We start from the raw sequence: 15,515 nt of genomic DNA, 5'->3' as shown, positions 1-15,515 counted from the left end.
TGTCTCTCTTCCTCTCTGTCTGTCTCACTTCCTGCTGTCTGTCTCTCTTCCTCTCTGTCTGTCTCACTTCCTCTCTGTCTGTCTCTCTTCCTCTCTGTCTGTCTCACTTCCTGCTGTCTGTCTCTCTTCCTCTCTGTCTGTCTTCCTCTCTGTCTGTCTCACTTCCTGCTGTCTGTCTCACTTCCTCTCTGTCTGTCTCTCTTCCTCTCTGTCTGTCTCACTTCCTCTCTGTCTGTCTCACTTCCTCTCTGTCTGTCTCTCTTCCTCTCTGTCTGTCTCTCTTCCTCTCTGTCTGTCTCACTTCCTCTCTGTCTGTCTCACTTCCTGCTGTCTGTCTTTCAGGAAAAGAGGATTGCGAGTCTCGATGCAGCGAACAGTCGTCTGATGGCGGCGCTGACTCAGCTGAAGGAGCGTTACGCTGTGACATCACAGAGGAACGGACTGTCACCTAGCAACACATCGTCTCTGCAGATCACTGAGAACGGAGAGTTCCGGAACTCTGGCAACTGCTGAGCTCTGATTGGCTTTGACAGAAGGAGGGGGAGGGGCTTATCCGCCTGAAGTATGAGTGGCAGCAGGAAGCGGGGCTAACTCTTTAACCCCGCCTTTCCAAAAATCCACCAATCAACACCATCGTAGTTACCACAGACCTTCCAATCGAATGTCACCTCCTAGAGATGGATCTGACCTCTGACCTCCTGTTGCTAGGTTACCCCTCAGTTCTTGTTTTTGTTTTGCATGTTTCCTTTTCGAACAGAAATATTACATCATATCCTGTTTCCTTTTGGTACTTCCTGTTGAGAGCCTCAAACAACCAAACTGCACGTCTTTATTATAGAACGACTCCACCTGTATACGACTCTGGACTAACTGGTGCAACCCCACCTGTACATGGCTCTGGACTAACTGGTACAACCCCACCTGTACATGGCTCTGGACTAACTGGTACAACCCCACCTGTATACGACTCTGGACTAACTGGTGCAACCCCACCTGTACATGGCTCTGGACTAACTGGTACAACCCCACCTGTACATGGCTCTGGACTAACTGGTACAACCCCACCTGTACATGGCTCTGGACTAACTGGTACAACCCCACCTGTATACGACTCTGGACTAACTGGTACAACCCCACCTGTACATGGCTCTGGACTGGACTCTGTGGTCTGAATGGAATAACCCCACCTTTACTGTTTTGTTGTAACTTGTTCCATATATGACTCTGGTCTGACTGGACTAACTGGACCAACTGTGGCTGTATATGGCTCTGGTGTTTAGCAGTTTGTGTTTATATGAAAAAGTTAAACTTTATTGAGAGATGCCCGTCGACAGTTCATACCAATATATTCTTTATATAATAGATCTCGTCTTAAAGGAACAGTCCGACACTTTAGTCAGATCAGCTTCATGTCTGTGTGTTCAGTGCACAGAGAGGGTTAGCCTAGCTTAGCAGAGGGTTAGCCTAGCTTAGCAGAAAGCCTGGGAGCAGGGGTGATTTATTAGCGACGACAATGTTGTGTGATTGTGTTGAGCATTTTGCCGCTCGGGCTTCCATAGCGTTTAGTTGATCTGGGTCAGAGGTTGATGCGACAGGTAGATGTTAGTTTGTGTGGTTTCAGAGAATTCTACTGATTTTAATGTAAACAGCAGATTTTATTGTAAAACTAAAAACTTTAAATTGTGTTTAATGGTTTGTGAACGTGAACACACACACACACACACACACACACAGCTGTTGTGTGCAGACTGGACTACTGGACTCTGTTAGACTCTGCTGGACTCTGCTAGACTCTGCTGGACTCTGCTGGACTCTGTTAGACTCTGCTGGACTCTGTTGGACTCTGCTGGACTCTGTTAGACTCTGCTGGACTCTGCTGGACTCTGTTAGACTCTGCTGGACTCTGTTAGACTCTGTTAGACTCTGCTGGACTCTGTTAGACTCTTCTGAACTCTGTTAGACTCTGCTGGACTCTGTTAGACTCTGCTGGACTCTGTTGGACTCTGCTGGACTCTGTTAGACTCTGCTGGACTCTGCTGGACTCTGTTAGACTCTGCTGGACTCTGTTAGACTCTGTTAGACTCTGCTGGACTCTGTTAGACTCTGCTGGACTCTGTTAGACTCTGCTGGACTCTGTTAGACTCTGCTGGACTCTGTTAGACTCTTCTGGACTCTGTTAGACTCTGCTGGACTCTGTTAGACTCTGTTAGACTCTTCTGGACTCTGTTAGACTCTTCTGGACTCTGTTAGACTCTTCTGGACTCTGTTAGACTCTGTTAGACTCTGTTAGACTCTGTTAGACTCTTCTGGACTCTGTTAGACTCTGTTAGACTCTTCTGGACTCTGCTGGACTCTTCTGGACTCTGTTAGACTCTTCTGGACTCTTCTGGACTCTGCTGTGTTCACTGTGGCTTTTGTCTCTTTCTTCTGTATTTATGAAACTTTCTGTTATTGTTATTTATCAACATCAGTATTTATAAAGAGATGCTCCAATAAACTATTACACTATCAAACGCTTGCTACAGCGACGAGTCAAACCTCGGCATCAAGCGGGTACACACACACACACACGCCAGCTGACAGTAACAGATTTTATTTATAAGAACGAATCAGAACTCAGAGCTCCTCGTTGATGTTTAAACAGAAAGTGATGTCACAGGCGTCCAATGGCTTGCTCCAGCTGGTCAACGGTCCAGTAGTCATGGTTCCAGCCCAGGAACCAGCCTGTGAAAGTTGGCGGTTCAAATCCCTGTTTGATCGTCACAGTGGGGGTACGAGGGTCTCTGTCTGCCGGGTCGCTCTCAATGTACCTGACAGCTGGACACAAACACAAAGTTAGCGTCCTGAGTCACCTGGACCAGGTTCAGTTAGCGTCCTGAGTCACCTGGACCAGGTTCAGTTAGCGTCCTGAGTCACCTGGACCAGGTTCAGTTAGCGTCCTGAGTCACCTGGACCAGGTTCAGTTAGCGTCCTGAGTCACCTGGACCAGGTTCAGTTAGCATCCTGAGTCACCTGGACCAGGTTCAGTTAGCATCCTGAGTCACCTGGACCAGGTTCAGTTAGCATCCTGAGTCACCTGGACCAGGTTCAGTTAGCATCCTGAGTCACCATCTATGTCACTTCCTGTCCATCTCACCTGATAATGCAGCCTCCATCTTCTCCTCCTCTCGAGCCTCGTCTCCGATCCAAACAAAGACCTACAGGTGGACACAGGATGTGAGGACACAGGATGTGAGGACACAGGATGTGAGGACACAGGATGTGAGGACATAGGATGTGAGGACACAGATGGGGGATGATGATATGAGAGACTCACTTGATCCCAGGTATCCAAGATCATGACATCATCAGGAGCGAAGTCATCCTGTGTCCACTCACCTGGAACCTCGTCCATCTGAACACACACACACACACACACACAGCTTTAATATTACTTTTTTAGAACATGTCTTATAATTATTTATAATCAAATCATTTACAAACACTTAACACGACAGTCACAAAGTAAACAGCAACCATCAAGTATCCTAGCAACAGCCCTGAACACCTGAGTGAACCGTGCACCTGAACAACAGCTGTCACCACATAGTAACTCATTAGCAAAAAGCTAATGTTAGGTAACGAGCTAACGTTAGCATTCTGTTAATAATCCATCACAGCTAATTATCAGTCAGTTATAAACAACGTCAGTGATCATTGGAAATAGAAATAGTGTGTTCAGGTTGTGTGAGCGGGTCGTGTGAGCGGGTCCTGTGAGCGGGTCGTGTGTTCAGGTCGTGTGAGCGGGTCCTGTGAGTGGGTCTTGTGAGCGGGTCGTGTGAGCGGGTCCTGTGAGTGGGTCCTGTGAGTGGGTCGTGTGAGCGGGTCCTGTGAGCGGTCCTGTGAGCGGGTCGTGTGAGCGGTCCTGTGAGCGGGTCGTGTGAGCGGGTCGTGTGAGCGGTCGTGTGAGCGGGTCGTGTGAGTGGGTCTTGTGAGCGGGTCGTGTGAGCGGGTCCTGTGAGTGGGTCCTGTGAGTGGGTCGTGTGAGCGGGTCCTGTGAGTGGGTCCTGTGAGTGGGTCGTGTGAGCGGGTCCTGTGAGCGGGTCTTGTGAGCGGGTCGTGTGAGCGGGTCCTGTGAGTGGGTCCTGTGAGTGGGTCGTGTGAGCGGGTCCTGTGAGCGGTCCTGTGAGCGGGTCGTGTGAGCGGTCCTGTGAGCGGGTCGTGTGAGCGGGTCGTGTGAGCGGTCGTGTGAGCGGGTCGTGTGAGTGGGTCCTGTGAGTGGGTCGTGTGAGCGGGTCCTGTGAGTGGGTCGTGTGAGCGGGTCCTGTGAGCGGGTCCTGTGAGTGGGTCCTGTGAGTGGGTCGTGTGAGCGGGTCCTGTGAGTGGGTCGTGTGAGCGGGTCCTGTGAGCGGGTCGTGTGAGCGGTCGTGTGAGCGGTCCTGTGAGTGGGTCGTGTGAGCGGTCCTGTGAGCGGGTCGTGTGAGCGGTCGTGTGAGCGGTCCTGTGAGTGGGTCGTGTGAGCGGGTCCTGTGAGCGGGTCGTGTGTTCAGGTCGTGTGAGCGGGTCGTGTGAGCGGGTCCTGTGAGCGGGTCGTGTGTTCAGGTCGTGTGAGCGGGTCGTGTGAGCGGGTCCTGTGAGTGGGTCGTGTGAGCGGGTCCTGTGAGCGGTCGTGTGAGCGGGTCGTGTGAGTGGGTCGTGTGTTCAGTTCGTGTGAGCGGGTCGTGTGAGCGGGTCCTGTGAGTGGGTCGTGTGTTCAGGTCGTGTGAGCGGGTCGTGTGAGCGGGTCCTGTGAGCGGGTCGTGTGTTCAGGTCGTGTGAGCGGGTCGTGTGAGCGGGTCCTGTGAGCGGGTCGTGTGAGCGGGTCTGCAGACACACCAGGAAGTTCCCGGTCTTGTTGGAGCAGGCGAACAAGCGAGGAGGATGAGCCTCCATGTTGTTCTTCAGCCGGGGGGAGCGACAGTACTCCTTCTTACCCCCTAGCACATCCCAGAATGCATCTGTAACCACATACACAACAACACAGAGACTGTGTGGTCAGGTTAAACAGCTGACAGACAAACAGGAAGTGTCCCCGTCACCCTCACCTTCCTCCTGCCCCTCCCCCAGAGAGGTGGGGGTCACCTGCAGGAGCTCAGCCAGGTGTTCTGCTCCCCGGGCCTCAGCTGAGCTGCTGCTCCTCCCGCTCCACATCCAGCACCCAGAGGAGGAGAGCAGGAGGAAGACGTCACTGGAGTTTAGACAGGAGGAGGACGGGTCCACCTGAGGAGGGTTTACACTAGTTAGACTGGTTCACACTGGGAGCAGAACATTAACCAGCCTGAGAACATATGATGTGATGTCATGGGGTGTTCAGGTACCAAAGTGAGTGCAGGACATGAACACCCCACAGACTAAACGTCTGATGTCTCACCTCCACAGCTCTGGAGTCTCCCGCTGAATTAGCTCGAACCTGGAACAGGCGGGTGTCTGCCACCTCTGATTGGCTGCCCTCTCTGGAGGTCCCGCCCTTGTGCACCACCATTGGTTGGCCCCTGAACAGGCTCATGAGGTGGGCCGGCTCTTTTCCCTGAACCACCCGCACCTGCAGACAGAGTGAGCACTCAGAGGGTTTGACACAGTGTCTGAGTGGAGTCAGAAAACTGGTCCCAGAGTTCCCAGCGACTGTACCTGCACAGCACCTCCTCCCAGTTCATCATCCACCTGTACAGCCAAGATGGCCGACGCTCCAACCTCATCCTGCGTAGACTCCGCCCCCTGCCTGAGACAGACAACAGATAGAGAAAAATAAAAAGTCACTACCAGAGTGAGCTGCTGTGTGTGTGTGTGTGTGTGTGTGTGTGTCTCACCATATGTAGATGATGTCACCCTGTTTGTTGTTGTGTTGGTAGTGATACCGAATGATGTAACTGTCTCCTCCATAGAACTGACCAAACAAAGAAGGATCCACAGGAACCTTATCAGATCCTTCAATACGCCAGATCTATAGACGCAGGCAGACAGGCAGACAGACAGGCAGACAGACAGGCAGAGATCAGAGACTTAAAAAAAACCTGATATAAAACAAACATAATTTTATCTGTAGTGAAGAACTTCATCTCCCATGAGTCTTAGTGACACACTGTGTTGAATGTTGATGGGGTCCATCCTCCTACAGCAGCACTGTGATTGGTCAGACACACCTGGCCCCACCCTCACCTGTTTTTCTCCGTCTCCTCCGTCCACCATCCCGTGCTGTGCTGCCATGGCGTCTGATTGGTGGAGTGTCGATGCGTCAAACGGAACCTGTCCAATCAGAAGAGTTAGTGACAGAGCAGCTCTGATGTCATCATGTCCTGAGCTTCTTCCTGATTGGTTTACCTTCTTGATCTTTGCGATCTGACTGCACACATAGGCCGTTCCCATGCCGACGGTGTCATCGGGGTCGCTCCAGTTCTTAAAGAACTGTTGGAAGAGCGGAGTCTCCCCGTGCTCAGGAAGGACCTGGACCTGAGGGAGACCGCACACAGGTGAGGACAGGTAGGACGGGTAGATCAGTCTGTGCTGATGCCATGTGTTCACCTGGAGGGACAGGTGAGCTCCACCCGTTTACCTGTGTATGTGTTGGGTAGTTCATCTGGATGATGAACTGCTCTGAGCTCTGCAGAACGGCATGACGCTCCTCAGGGTTCGCCTCCTTACCTTCACACACACACACACACACACACACACACACAGCTTTATTACAAACCACATCATCAGGACAGGTGAGTGACCTGTACTGAACTGTTGTCAGACCAGTTTGAACCTTTCCACACGTAGATGTGTCCGTTGGCTCCATTGTCGAGGATGAAGCACTCGCTGGACTGCAAAGCATCCTGGGAGAATGGATTCTTCTCTGCTACCACGGATACCTTCATGTTGCCATCTGCATTAGACACCTGACAGACAGGTAGACAGACAGTCAGACAGACAGGTGAACACTTCCTGCTGCAGGTCATGTTGTGAGGGCAGAGCAGTGACATCATGAGTGACCCCAGTGGCTTGATTGGATGAAGACATCACCCAGATGAGAAGCACCCGGAACCCATCACCGTGTTGTCATCAAGTGTTACCTTGTAAAGTGTTGCCTGTTTCCTGTGTGCGGCGTCCATCTTTGTGTCATCACTGTGAGCTTCAGGCAGCTCCGGCTTCTCCCCGAGAACCTGGTCAACAGGAAGAGGTCAGAGGTCAACAGGAAGAGGTCAGAGGTCAACAGGAAGAGGTCAGAGGTCAACAGGAAGAGGTCAGAGGTCAACAGGAAGAGGTCTGAGGTCAACAGGAAGAGGTCTGAGGTCAACAGGAAGAGGTCAGAGGTCAACAGGAAGAGGTCTGAGGTCAACAGGAAGAGGTCAGAGGTCAACAGGAAGTGTATTTTTGCAGTAAGGACTTCTTCACTCTGGGGGTTTTACTGCCCCTAAGAGGAGGTAATAGTCTGATCTAATGACTCTGAGGGGCTGAGCTGGAAAGGAATATCAGACTGTTTAAGTGTTAGAGCGAGGGAATTTATAGAAAAGCATTCACTTTTAAGGAGATAAACTTTATCGCCTGAGAAAGAGCAAGATTGATTTAACATAGATAAAATTGGTGGAATAGTCGTCAGCGGGTCTGATATGTATAAAAGAAGGTCGTCAGCATACAGGGACAGTTTTAATTCCAGTATGAGAGATCTGAACGCCCAGTGCTGCGTGACAACGTAAGATAATCAGATCAGGAATTATTTGTGTGGACGCTGGCCTGAGGGGAAGTATATAGAGTTGGATCCTAGTAATAAACTTGTTCCCCAGACAGAACAGTTGTAGAACCTCAAAAAGATTTTGCCATTCTACCCGATCGAAGGCTTTCTCTGCATCAATCAAAATAACTACTTCAGGGGTTGAAGAGGAATGCCCAGAGAAAATTACATTCAAAATGGTTCTGACATTGAAAACCAGCTGACACCCTTTGATGAAGCTGTTCTGTTCCTCTGAGATGATTATAGGAAGAATCTTTCCAAGACAAGTTGCTGATGTTTTAGTCAAATGTCTTAATGTCAATGTTAAGAAACGACAGATGCCTATAAGAGGTACAGGAAATAGGGTCTTTACCTTCTTTAAGAGAAGGGACATGGCGGCCTGGGTTAAAGTGGGGGGTAATGAACCAGCTCTAGGGCCTCATTATAGAGCTGAGGAGAGGGGCTAGTTTATTATTACATTTCTTAAAGAACTGGGCAGTTGATCCGTCTGGGCCGGGTGTTTTATTGTTCTGCATGACTTTGACAGAGTCAGAGGTGCATCGAGCCCGTTAGCAGGACGGAGTCAAGATTATGAAGACAGGCCGTCATTTCTGCTGTGTCTGGTGATGATTAGGATTCATAAAGAGAGGAATAAAAATTGTTAAAAATGTCATTGATAGCTGTGGTGTTGGAGACAAAGTTGATTTGTGTGATTAATCGAGAGGTCGATTAACGTTTTAGTTGATGAGCTAGGAGCCAACTGGGTTCATCGCCATGCTCATAATAAGTAACACCAGAACGTACTAGAAGTTGCTCTGCATTGGCTGTCGTAAGGAGGTCCAGTTCAACCTGTAGGTCCAGCTCAACCTGTAGGTCCAGTTCAGCCTGTAGGTCCAGTTCAACCTGTAGGTCCAGTTCAGCCTGTAGGTCCAGTTCAACCTGTAGGTCCAGTTCAGCCTGTAGGTACAGTTCAGCCTGTAGGTCCAGTTTAACCTGTAGGTCCAGTTCAGCCTGTAGGTCCAGTTTAACCTGTAGGTACAGTTTAACCTGTGGGTACAGTTTAACCTGTAGGTCCAGTTCAACCTGTAGGTCCAGTTCAACCTGTAGGTCCAGTTCAGCCTGTAGGTCCAGTTTAACCTGTAGGTCCAGTTTAACCTGTAGGTCCAGTTCAACCTGTGGGTACAGTTTAACCTGTAGGTCCGGTTTAACCTGTAGGTCCAGTTTAACCTGTAGGTCCAGTTCAGCCTGTAGGTCCAGTTTAACCTGTAGGTCCAGTTCAACCTGTGGGTACAGTTTAACCTGTAGGTCCGGTTTAACCTGTAGGTCCAGTTCAACCTGTAGGTCCAGTTTAACCTGTAGGTCCAGTTTAACCTGTAGGTCCAGTTCAACCTGTGGGTACAGTTCAACCTGTGGGTACAGTTTAACCTGTAGGTCCGGTTTAACCTGTAGGTCCAGTTCAACCTGTAGGTCCAGTTTAACCTGTAGGTCCAGTTTAACCTGTAGGTCCAGTTCAACCTGTGGGTACAGTTTAACCTGTAGGTCCGGTTTAACCTGTAGGTCCGGTTCAACCTGTAGGTCCGGTTTAACCTGTAGGTCCAGTTCAGCCTGTAGGTCCAGTTTAACCTGTAGGTCCAGTTTAACCTGTAGGTCCAGTTCAACCTGTAGGTCCAGTTCAGCCTGTAGGTCCAGTTCAGCCTGTAGGTCCAGTTTAACCTGTAGGTCCAGTTCAACCTGTAGGTCCAGTTCAGCCTGTAGGTCCAGTTCAGCCTGTAGGTCCAGTTTAACCTGTAGGTCCAGTTTAACCTGTAGGTCCAGTTCAACCTGTAGGTCTGTAGGCTCTGGGAAGAGCTAGCAGCATTTCATCTGTCAATATCCATAATTTTAGTGAAGAGTTAATCTTCCCCCCTGAGGCTCTGGGCAAATTTTGGGCGATGACCACAAGGTTGCACAGTTTAAATTGATGTATTTTATATCTGGAGATCGGTTGCTCGGATTAACACGAAACTTGGTAGAATTATTGCTGATGCCCTACTGAGGACAGCTGACGAAGAGGATCCCAGGGAACTCTATAGCGCCCCCTGGAGTACTTAAAATCCAAGCCCCACCTCCTTCATGCACATACATGAACGATATTCGGTATGTATATGTATCATGACCAGACACACAAAAAACATCCACCGTAAAACTGTCACTCCAACGCCACCTCTCCCTGTTACACCCCCCCCCACACACACATACACACTCCCTGCCTGACCGATCCACAAACCCCACCCCCGACCTCTCTCAACAGGAGCACTGTACCCTGTGGAGCTCCCGTGCAGCAGGCTACCACATCAGACACACAGTCGCGGAGCCTCACATACTGTGGTCTGTTTGTGAGGTAGTCGGTGGTCCATGCAGCCAGGTGGCAGTCGACTCCAGCTCCTTCCAGCTGTGGGGGCCTGAAGCAGCTCCTTCAGCAACAGGCTGCTGCACTCACGGTGTATAAAGGAACGCTACCACGGGTCATTCATTCCAACTGCTGTCAGACTGCTGACAGCAATAACCCTTAATGTAGCACCATAAGCACCTACTTATCTTGCACTACTTACACCTCTACCTCCGCCATCTTGTGCAATAATACTTATAAATAATACAAAAAATGTTCTTTACATACTTATATTCATACACTGAGTCTGTTTATTTCAAACACTGTATTTATCTATGCATCCAGCCTTCAACAAGGCAATACTTTTGCACTTTAAAGGTATATAATGCACATAGCATATAGTCCTTTCTGTTTTGTATCTTTCTCTCTTATCTAAATCATTTTTTTCAGTCTTGTACTTATTGTATGTCTGTCTAACTGCTACTGTAACAAGTGAATTTCCCCAATGTGGGATGAATAAAAGTCTAAAGTCCAACAGAAAGGCCATTTTGATTTCCGTTACCATTTTCACTCATTTCCATGCCTCGTACTTTAATGAACTCCTCCTACAGATTTAACACCACAGACTTCACAGTGAGTCAGTATCATCCTCAGACTTTGAACATGAAAAGTTGTAAAAATCTTTCGCCTCCATCGAACCTGCTGGGCGTGGCAGTGCGGTCAATTTCAATACTTCGCCATAAAACATCAATTCCTTATAACTCCAACATACAATTTCCCATCTACACCAAATTTCTCAGGCATGTAGAGGGTGTCACCCTGAATACATCTATGCATCAATACTGTGTCATATCCATAGCGCCCCCCGCTGGACACAGGAAGTCAGAAAAACATCACCGATTAACATGACATTTACAGGTGAGCGTGCTCTCCGACGCGCGTGGACTGTGAGGGCCCGTTCATCACTGCTTGCAGCTTTAATTTACATTTACATACATTAACATTTAGGGCATTTAGCAGACACTTTTGTCCCAAGTGTCTTACAATAAGTACATTTGTCACAAGAGAGAAACACGACATCGCTGTCGATGGAGTAAAGACAAATATAGAAACAATTGTCCAGCCGTCATCTGAGGATCGTAGCTGCTGTTTGTCATAACAGTGAATGAGACACAGAGTCATTTGTTAATAGTTTTAAACTGATTAACTGAGGACTCAATAAAGGCATTGAATGCATCATCAGACAGTAGCAGAGTATTAAACCTCCAGGGTGAAGAACCTTTACGTCTGTTCACTGTGTGGAAACATACAGCATGTACAATATGTGGTACATGTACTGTAGTTTATAGTGTACTGTAGTATTTGTGTGTATTCTTCAGTCAGGTGAAGGCTCTGCTCACCTCCAGCATCCTCTCTGGCTCCTCCCCCTCATCACAGACCAGCAGTTTGGCCCGCCCACAACGCTCGTCATCACGGATACCCTTAGATACCTGTCAATCAATCAATCAATCAATCAATCAGTCACATGATGTCTCTGATAATGATGGAGTCAGGAAGTGATGTCATCACTCACAATGGTGGCCTTCAGCTTCTCAAAGCGGTTGCTATGGGAACCAGACCACTGGATGATCTCCTGTAAAAAGAAAGAGACAGGTTGAGAACTGTCTTTCTGCCTGTCTCACCTCTCCACCTGTCTCACCTCTTCACCTGTCTCACCTCTCCATCTGTCTCACCTTTCCCAGGTCCAGTATAAAACTGTCTCCATGGTTGAAACTGTCCCAGCTGACAGGAACCTCCGTCGCCCTGACAACACGTCGACCTTGGACCTGCAGCAGCCGCTGAACCTCCACATCATTGGTCACAACATGTTGGAACCCTGAGGCCACGCCCCCTTTCTGTGTGAAAAGAAGTGATGTCATCAGTGCCACAAACTGTTTTCACTGACCTGGCTCGTTCTGTACTGCAGTATTACACAACAGGAGTTCTGGTGTGCTGCTCCTGTAGTTACCATGTACTTGAGTCCAGTTTTGAAGTACCCAGTGAAGGTACTAGACTCGTGACCCTGGACCTCACGGTACTGGACCGGTGCTCCCTGCAGGTAATCGTCCATCTGCACGGCAAAAATGGCCGCCGCGCCACTCTCATCCTGAGTACACTCTGACCCTGCAGGACAACCAACCAATCAGAGAGAAAAAACCAGAGTGACGTAACAAAACAGCTGTTAACAGCCACAACAGCTGTTAATACTACTAAGTATTGATCCAATCTACTTTTATCAGATGCTTCTGTCCAAAGTGACTGACATTAATTCATATATACATGCACACACTGATGGCTGCCATGTGAGACCAGCACACCTGGACCAGTCTGGGGTTCAGTATCTTGCCCAAGGACACTGATACATGCATAACAGGGGAATTGAACCAGCGGCCTTCAGATATCAAGACACTGGCTCTCCCCCTGAGCCACAGCCGCCCCTAATATCACAACTACTACTGTGTGCTACAGAGTTCCTCAGGATTAAACATGTACCATTTTGGTTTTTACTTATATTACAGTATTAGTACATGATGTAATGCAGTATTAGTACATGATGTAATGCAGTATCAGTACATGATGTAATGCAGTATCAGTACATGATGTAATGCAGTATCAGTACATGATGTAATGCAGTATCAGTACATGATGTAATGCAGTATTAGTACATGATGTAATGCAGTATCAGTACATGATGTAATGCAGTATCAGTACATGATGTAATGCAGTATTAGTACATGATGTAATGCAGTATCAGTACATGATGTAATGCAGTATTAGTACATGATGTAATGCAGTATCAGTACATGATGTAATCCAGTATTGGTACATGACCTACTGCAGTACCTTGCCAATAGTGCAGGTCATACTGCAGGGTTCCACGGCGGTTCTGGGTGCTGTGGAGAACCAGGTAAGCGTCTCCGCTGTAGAACCCTCCGTACAGACTCTTAGAAACAGGAACCAGCTCCATGTTCTCCACCCGCCACACCTGAAGCCCCGCCCTCTGGCCGGCTTGCTCAAACTCTGGATGGAACACCATGTTGTCACCTGTAGGGGGCGGAGTCACACAACACTTAACACCATGTTGTCACCTGTAGGGGGCGGAGTCACACAACACTTAACACCATGTTGTCACCTGTAGGGGGCGGAGTCACACAACACTTAACACGATACTGTCACCTGTAGGGGGCGGAGTCACACAACACTTAACACGATACTGTCACCTGTAGGGGGCGGAGTCACACAACACTTAACACCATGTTGTCACCTGTAGGGGGCGGAGTCACACAACACTTAACACCATGTTGTCACCTGTAGGGGGCGGATTCACACAACACTTAAAGTTGTACTCTGTAACTATTTTTTTGGTTATATTTGCTAAAATTGTCATTATGATCTGACAGTAGAATAAGATACAGGTCAGCTGTCTGCGCTCCTGGATCAACACAACCAATCAGAGCCAAGGGGCGTGTCTGGGAAGTGTCAATCACTCTCATGCACAAGCTGTTTGCAGCCCCCCTCCTCCGTGCAGGTGCAGTATCTGCTCTCACCTGGTCAGATACATTCAAACTCAAACTGTAAACAATGGCGGAGAACAGACAACAACAACAGAGCAGAGTAGTCCAAAAAATTGGACCGAGCCAGAGAGAAAACAAGGATAAATCTCAGTGAGTCATTTCAGAGGTGGAGGAGCTGCAGGATCTGTCAGGACTTTTCTGCTGGACAGGTAAGAACACCTGCTGGATATATGTTTCATTCTATGTTTTAACCGCAAGGATAAGATGGCGGCGATTACAGTAATACTCATAATAGTGCACCTCGCCGATATTGCAGTCGAGCTACATAGCTTGTTGCTAAATCTAGCTTGTTAGCTTGTGTGCTAACTTCGGTGTTTGTGGCTGCTGGTTAGCAGAAGTGTCTTTAAGTGAGCGGGCAGTTATAGTAACGTTAGTTTGTGTTCAGGAGCTCTGAAGTGGTTGAACTGGTTTAGAGAAATACGTTCGTCATGCTTCAGAAAGGCAGCAGGTGATGATGATCACCTGAATGATCACCTGGTGACTCGTCTACAGAGACGTGAGGAATATTGATTGTTACTCTGGATATCTACAGCCATCTGCATGAGGCACTGTCACTGTAATTTAGTTGTATTGATCAGAGATGGAACAATCAGGGCTTATGTTGTTGTTGTTATTTTGAAGGCGCAGTCTTGGTTACCATGGTTAACAAGCCTGCTCGTGCACAGCAGGCTCCTCCTCTGTGGGAGGGGCTTAGAAGGCAGAGAGGAAGAAGGACTGACCTGGGAGCTGTATCATTCTAATAGTCTGACTAGGTCCACTTTTTCTCTCAAAACTCCAGACTGCAGCTTTAACACCATGCTCTCACCTGTAGGGGGCGGAGTCTTTTTTTTGTTTTGTTTATTTATTTATTTACAAGACAAAGGGAACGTTTTATAGAGAAAAGAGATGAAAGATCATCTGTGACAGAGCCGGAGTGACACGTCTCCTCAACACTAAACATCTGTGCTGCAGCAGACAGAGGCAGGAAGTGATGCGTCAGCTTTCAGCTAAACAGATTTAAAAATGACACAAACATACCAGGAAACACTGAAAATCCCCACAGACAGTAAATGTGTCTTTGTTTGTGAAGCTAAATGTTGATGAACACAGACTGTGAGGATGAAGATGATGATGAAGAGTTTACGCAGTAAAAACTACAAACTGTTTCCTGTTTGAATCTGATGTTTCTGGTCTGAAGACCGAGACAGTTTAATACGAGTGTTCAAACATCAAACTGAGTGATTCATCAATAATCAACACATTGATCAGCAGCAGAGAGAAGAGTTGAAGACAAACTCACCGTCAGTGTTTGTTGGACGCTGCTCAGTGAAAACTGACGAAGGCTGAGCTCCACCTGAGACACCTGAGAGGGGGGAGGGGCGGTGGGGGATGGGCTGCAGGTAACTCTACCTGTCTGAGCCACACCCAGCTGGGAGACCATGAGCTCAACAGCTGTTGACAGGAAATCTGATCAGTACATCATCAGGTTCAGCTGTATTGGTTTTATCCATAAACAACTGAATGTCTGAATTTCCTTTGACTCTCAGCTGGTTGCTCGGTTTTATCTGTGATGGAGGAAGTAATCAGATACTTTACTGAGTATATCAACATCTCATCAGGTGATTATGACTCAGGCATTAAAGAAGCATCAGCAGCGAGTCGTTAGACCTGGGCATTTCAGGCTATAGCCCCGGATGTTATGGGAATAGCCCTGGATCTCTGTGCCTTAAAAAAAATAAAAAATATAATCGCTTCATGATGAAAATAGTCTCATGTGGTTGCATATGGAACCAAAGACGTATAAAAAGTAGACGCTGACTCGACCGCTACTGCCTATTGGCTCTGA

At 48.3% G+C, this 15,515-nt stretch overlaps 1 protein-coding gene across 1 annotated transcript; it reads right to left on the bottom strand.

Moving 5' to 3' along the window:
• Positions 1-2,577: 2,577 nt before the first annotated feature.
• On the bottom strand, positions 2,578-15,086 carry LOC115582150 (gelsolin-like). Its single transcript, XM_030417929.1, has 19 exons — positions 14,970-15,086; positions 12,960-13,160; positions 12,085-12,239; positions 11,810-11,971; positions 11,650-11,709; positions 11,477-11,566; positions 7,071-7,160; positions 6,764-6,896; positions 6,569-6,657; positions 6,337-6,465; positions 6,175-6,261; positions 5,826-5,959; positions 5,647-5,737; positions 5,390-5,560; positions 5,064-5,238; positions 4,855-4,976; positions 3,317-3,394; positions 3,137-3,197; positions 2,578-2,817 (listed from the first exon to the last, which is right to left on the bottom strand). Exons 2-19 carry the CDS (start codon positions 13,150-13,152, stop codon positions 2,654-2,656), a joined length of 2,184 nt encoding a protein of 727 aa, XP_030273789.1. The 5' UTR covers positions 13,153-13,160; positions 14,970-15,086; the 3' UTR covers positions 2,578-2,653.
• Positions 15,087-15,515: the final 429 nt, after the last annotated feature.

Source organism: Sparus aurata, chromosome 5 (assembly GCF_900880675.1).
Source record: "Sparus aurata chromosome 5, fSpaAur1.1, whole genome shotgun sequence".
Lineage (NCBI taxonomy): Eukaryota > Metazoa > Chordata > Actinopteri > Spariformes > Sparidae > Sparus > Sparus aurata.
The sequence above is the reverse complement of the archived record's forward strand: the minus strand, read 5'-3'. Positions and strand labels throughout refer to the sequence as shown.

What these genes read in the sequence shown, in the direction of transcription:
- LOC115582150 (XM_030417929.1), bottom strand. Translation starts at nt 13,152, where the DNA reads ATGGTGTTCCATCCAGAGTTTGAGCAAGCCGGCCAGAGGGCGGGGCTT. An exon ending in AGAAGCTGAAGGCCACCATT is followed by an intron (nt 11,567 to 11,649) that starts GTGAGTGATGAC and finishes ATTGATTGACAG; the next exon opens with GTATCTAAGGGTATCCGTGA. An exon ending in ACACATCTACGTGTGGAAAG is followed by an intron (nt 6,658 to 6,763) that starts GTTCAAACTGGT and finishes GTGTGTGTGAAG; the next exon opens with GTAAGGAGGCGAACCCTGAG.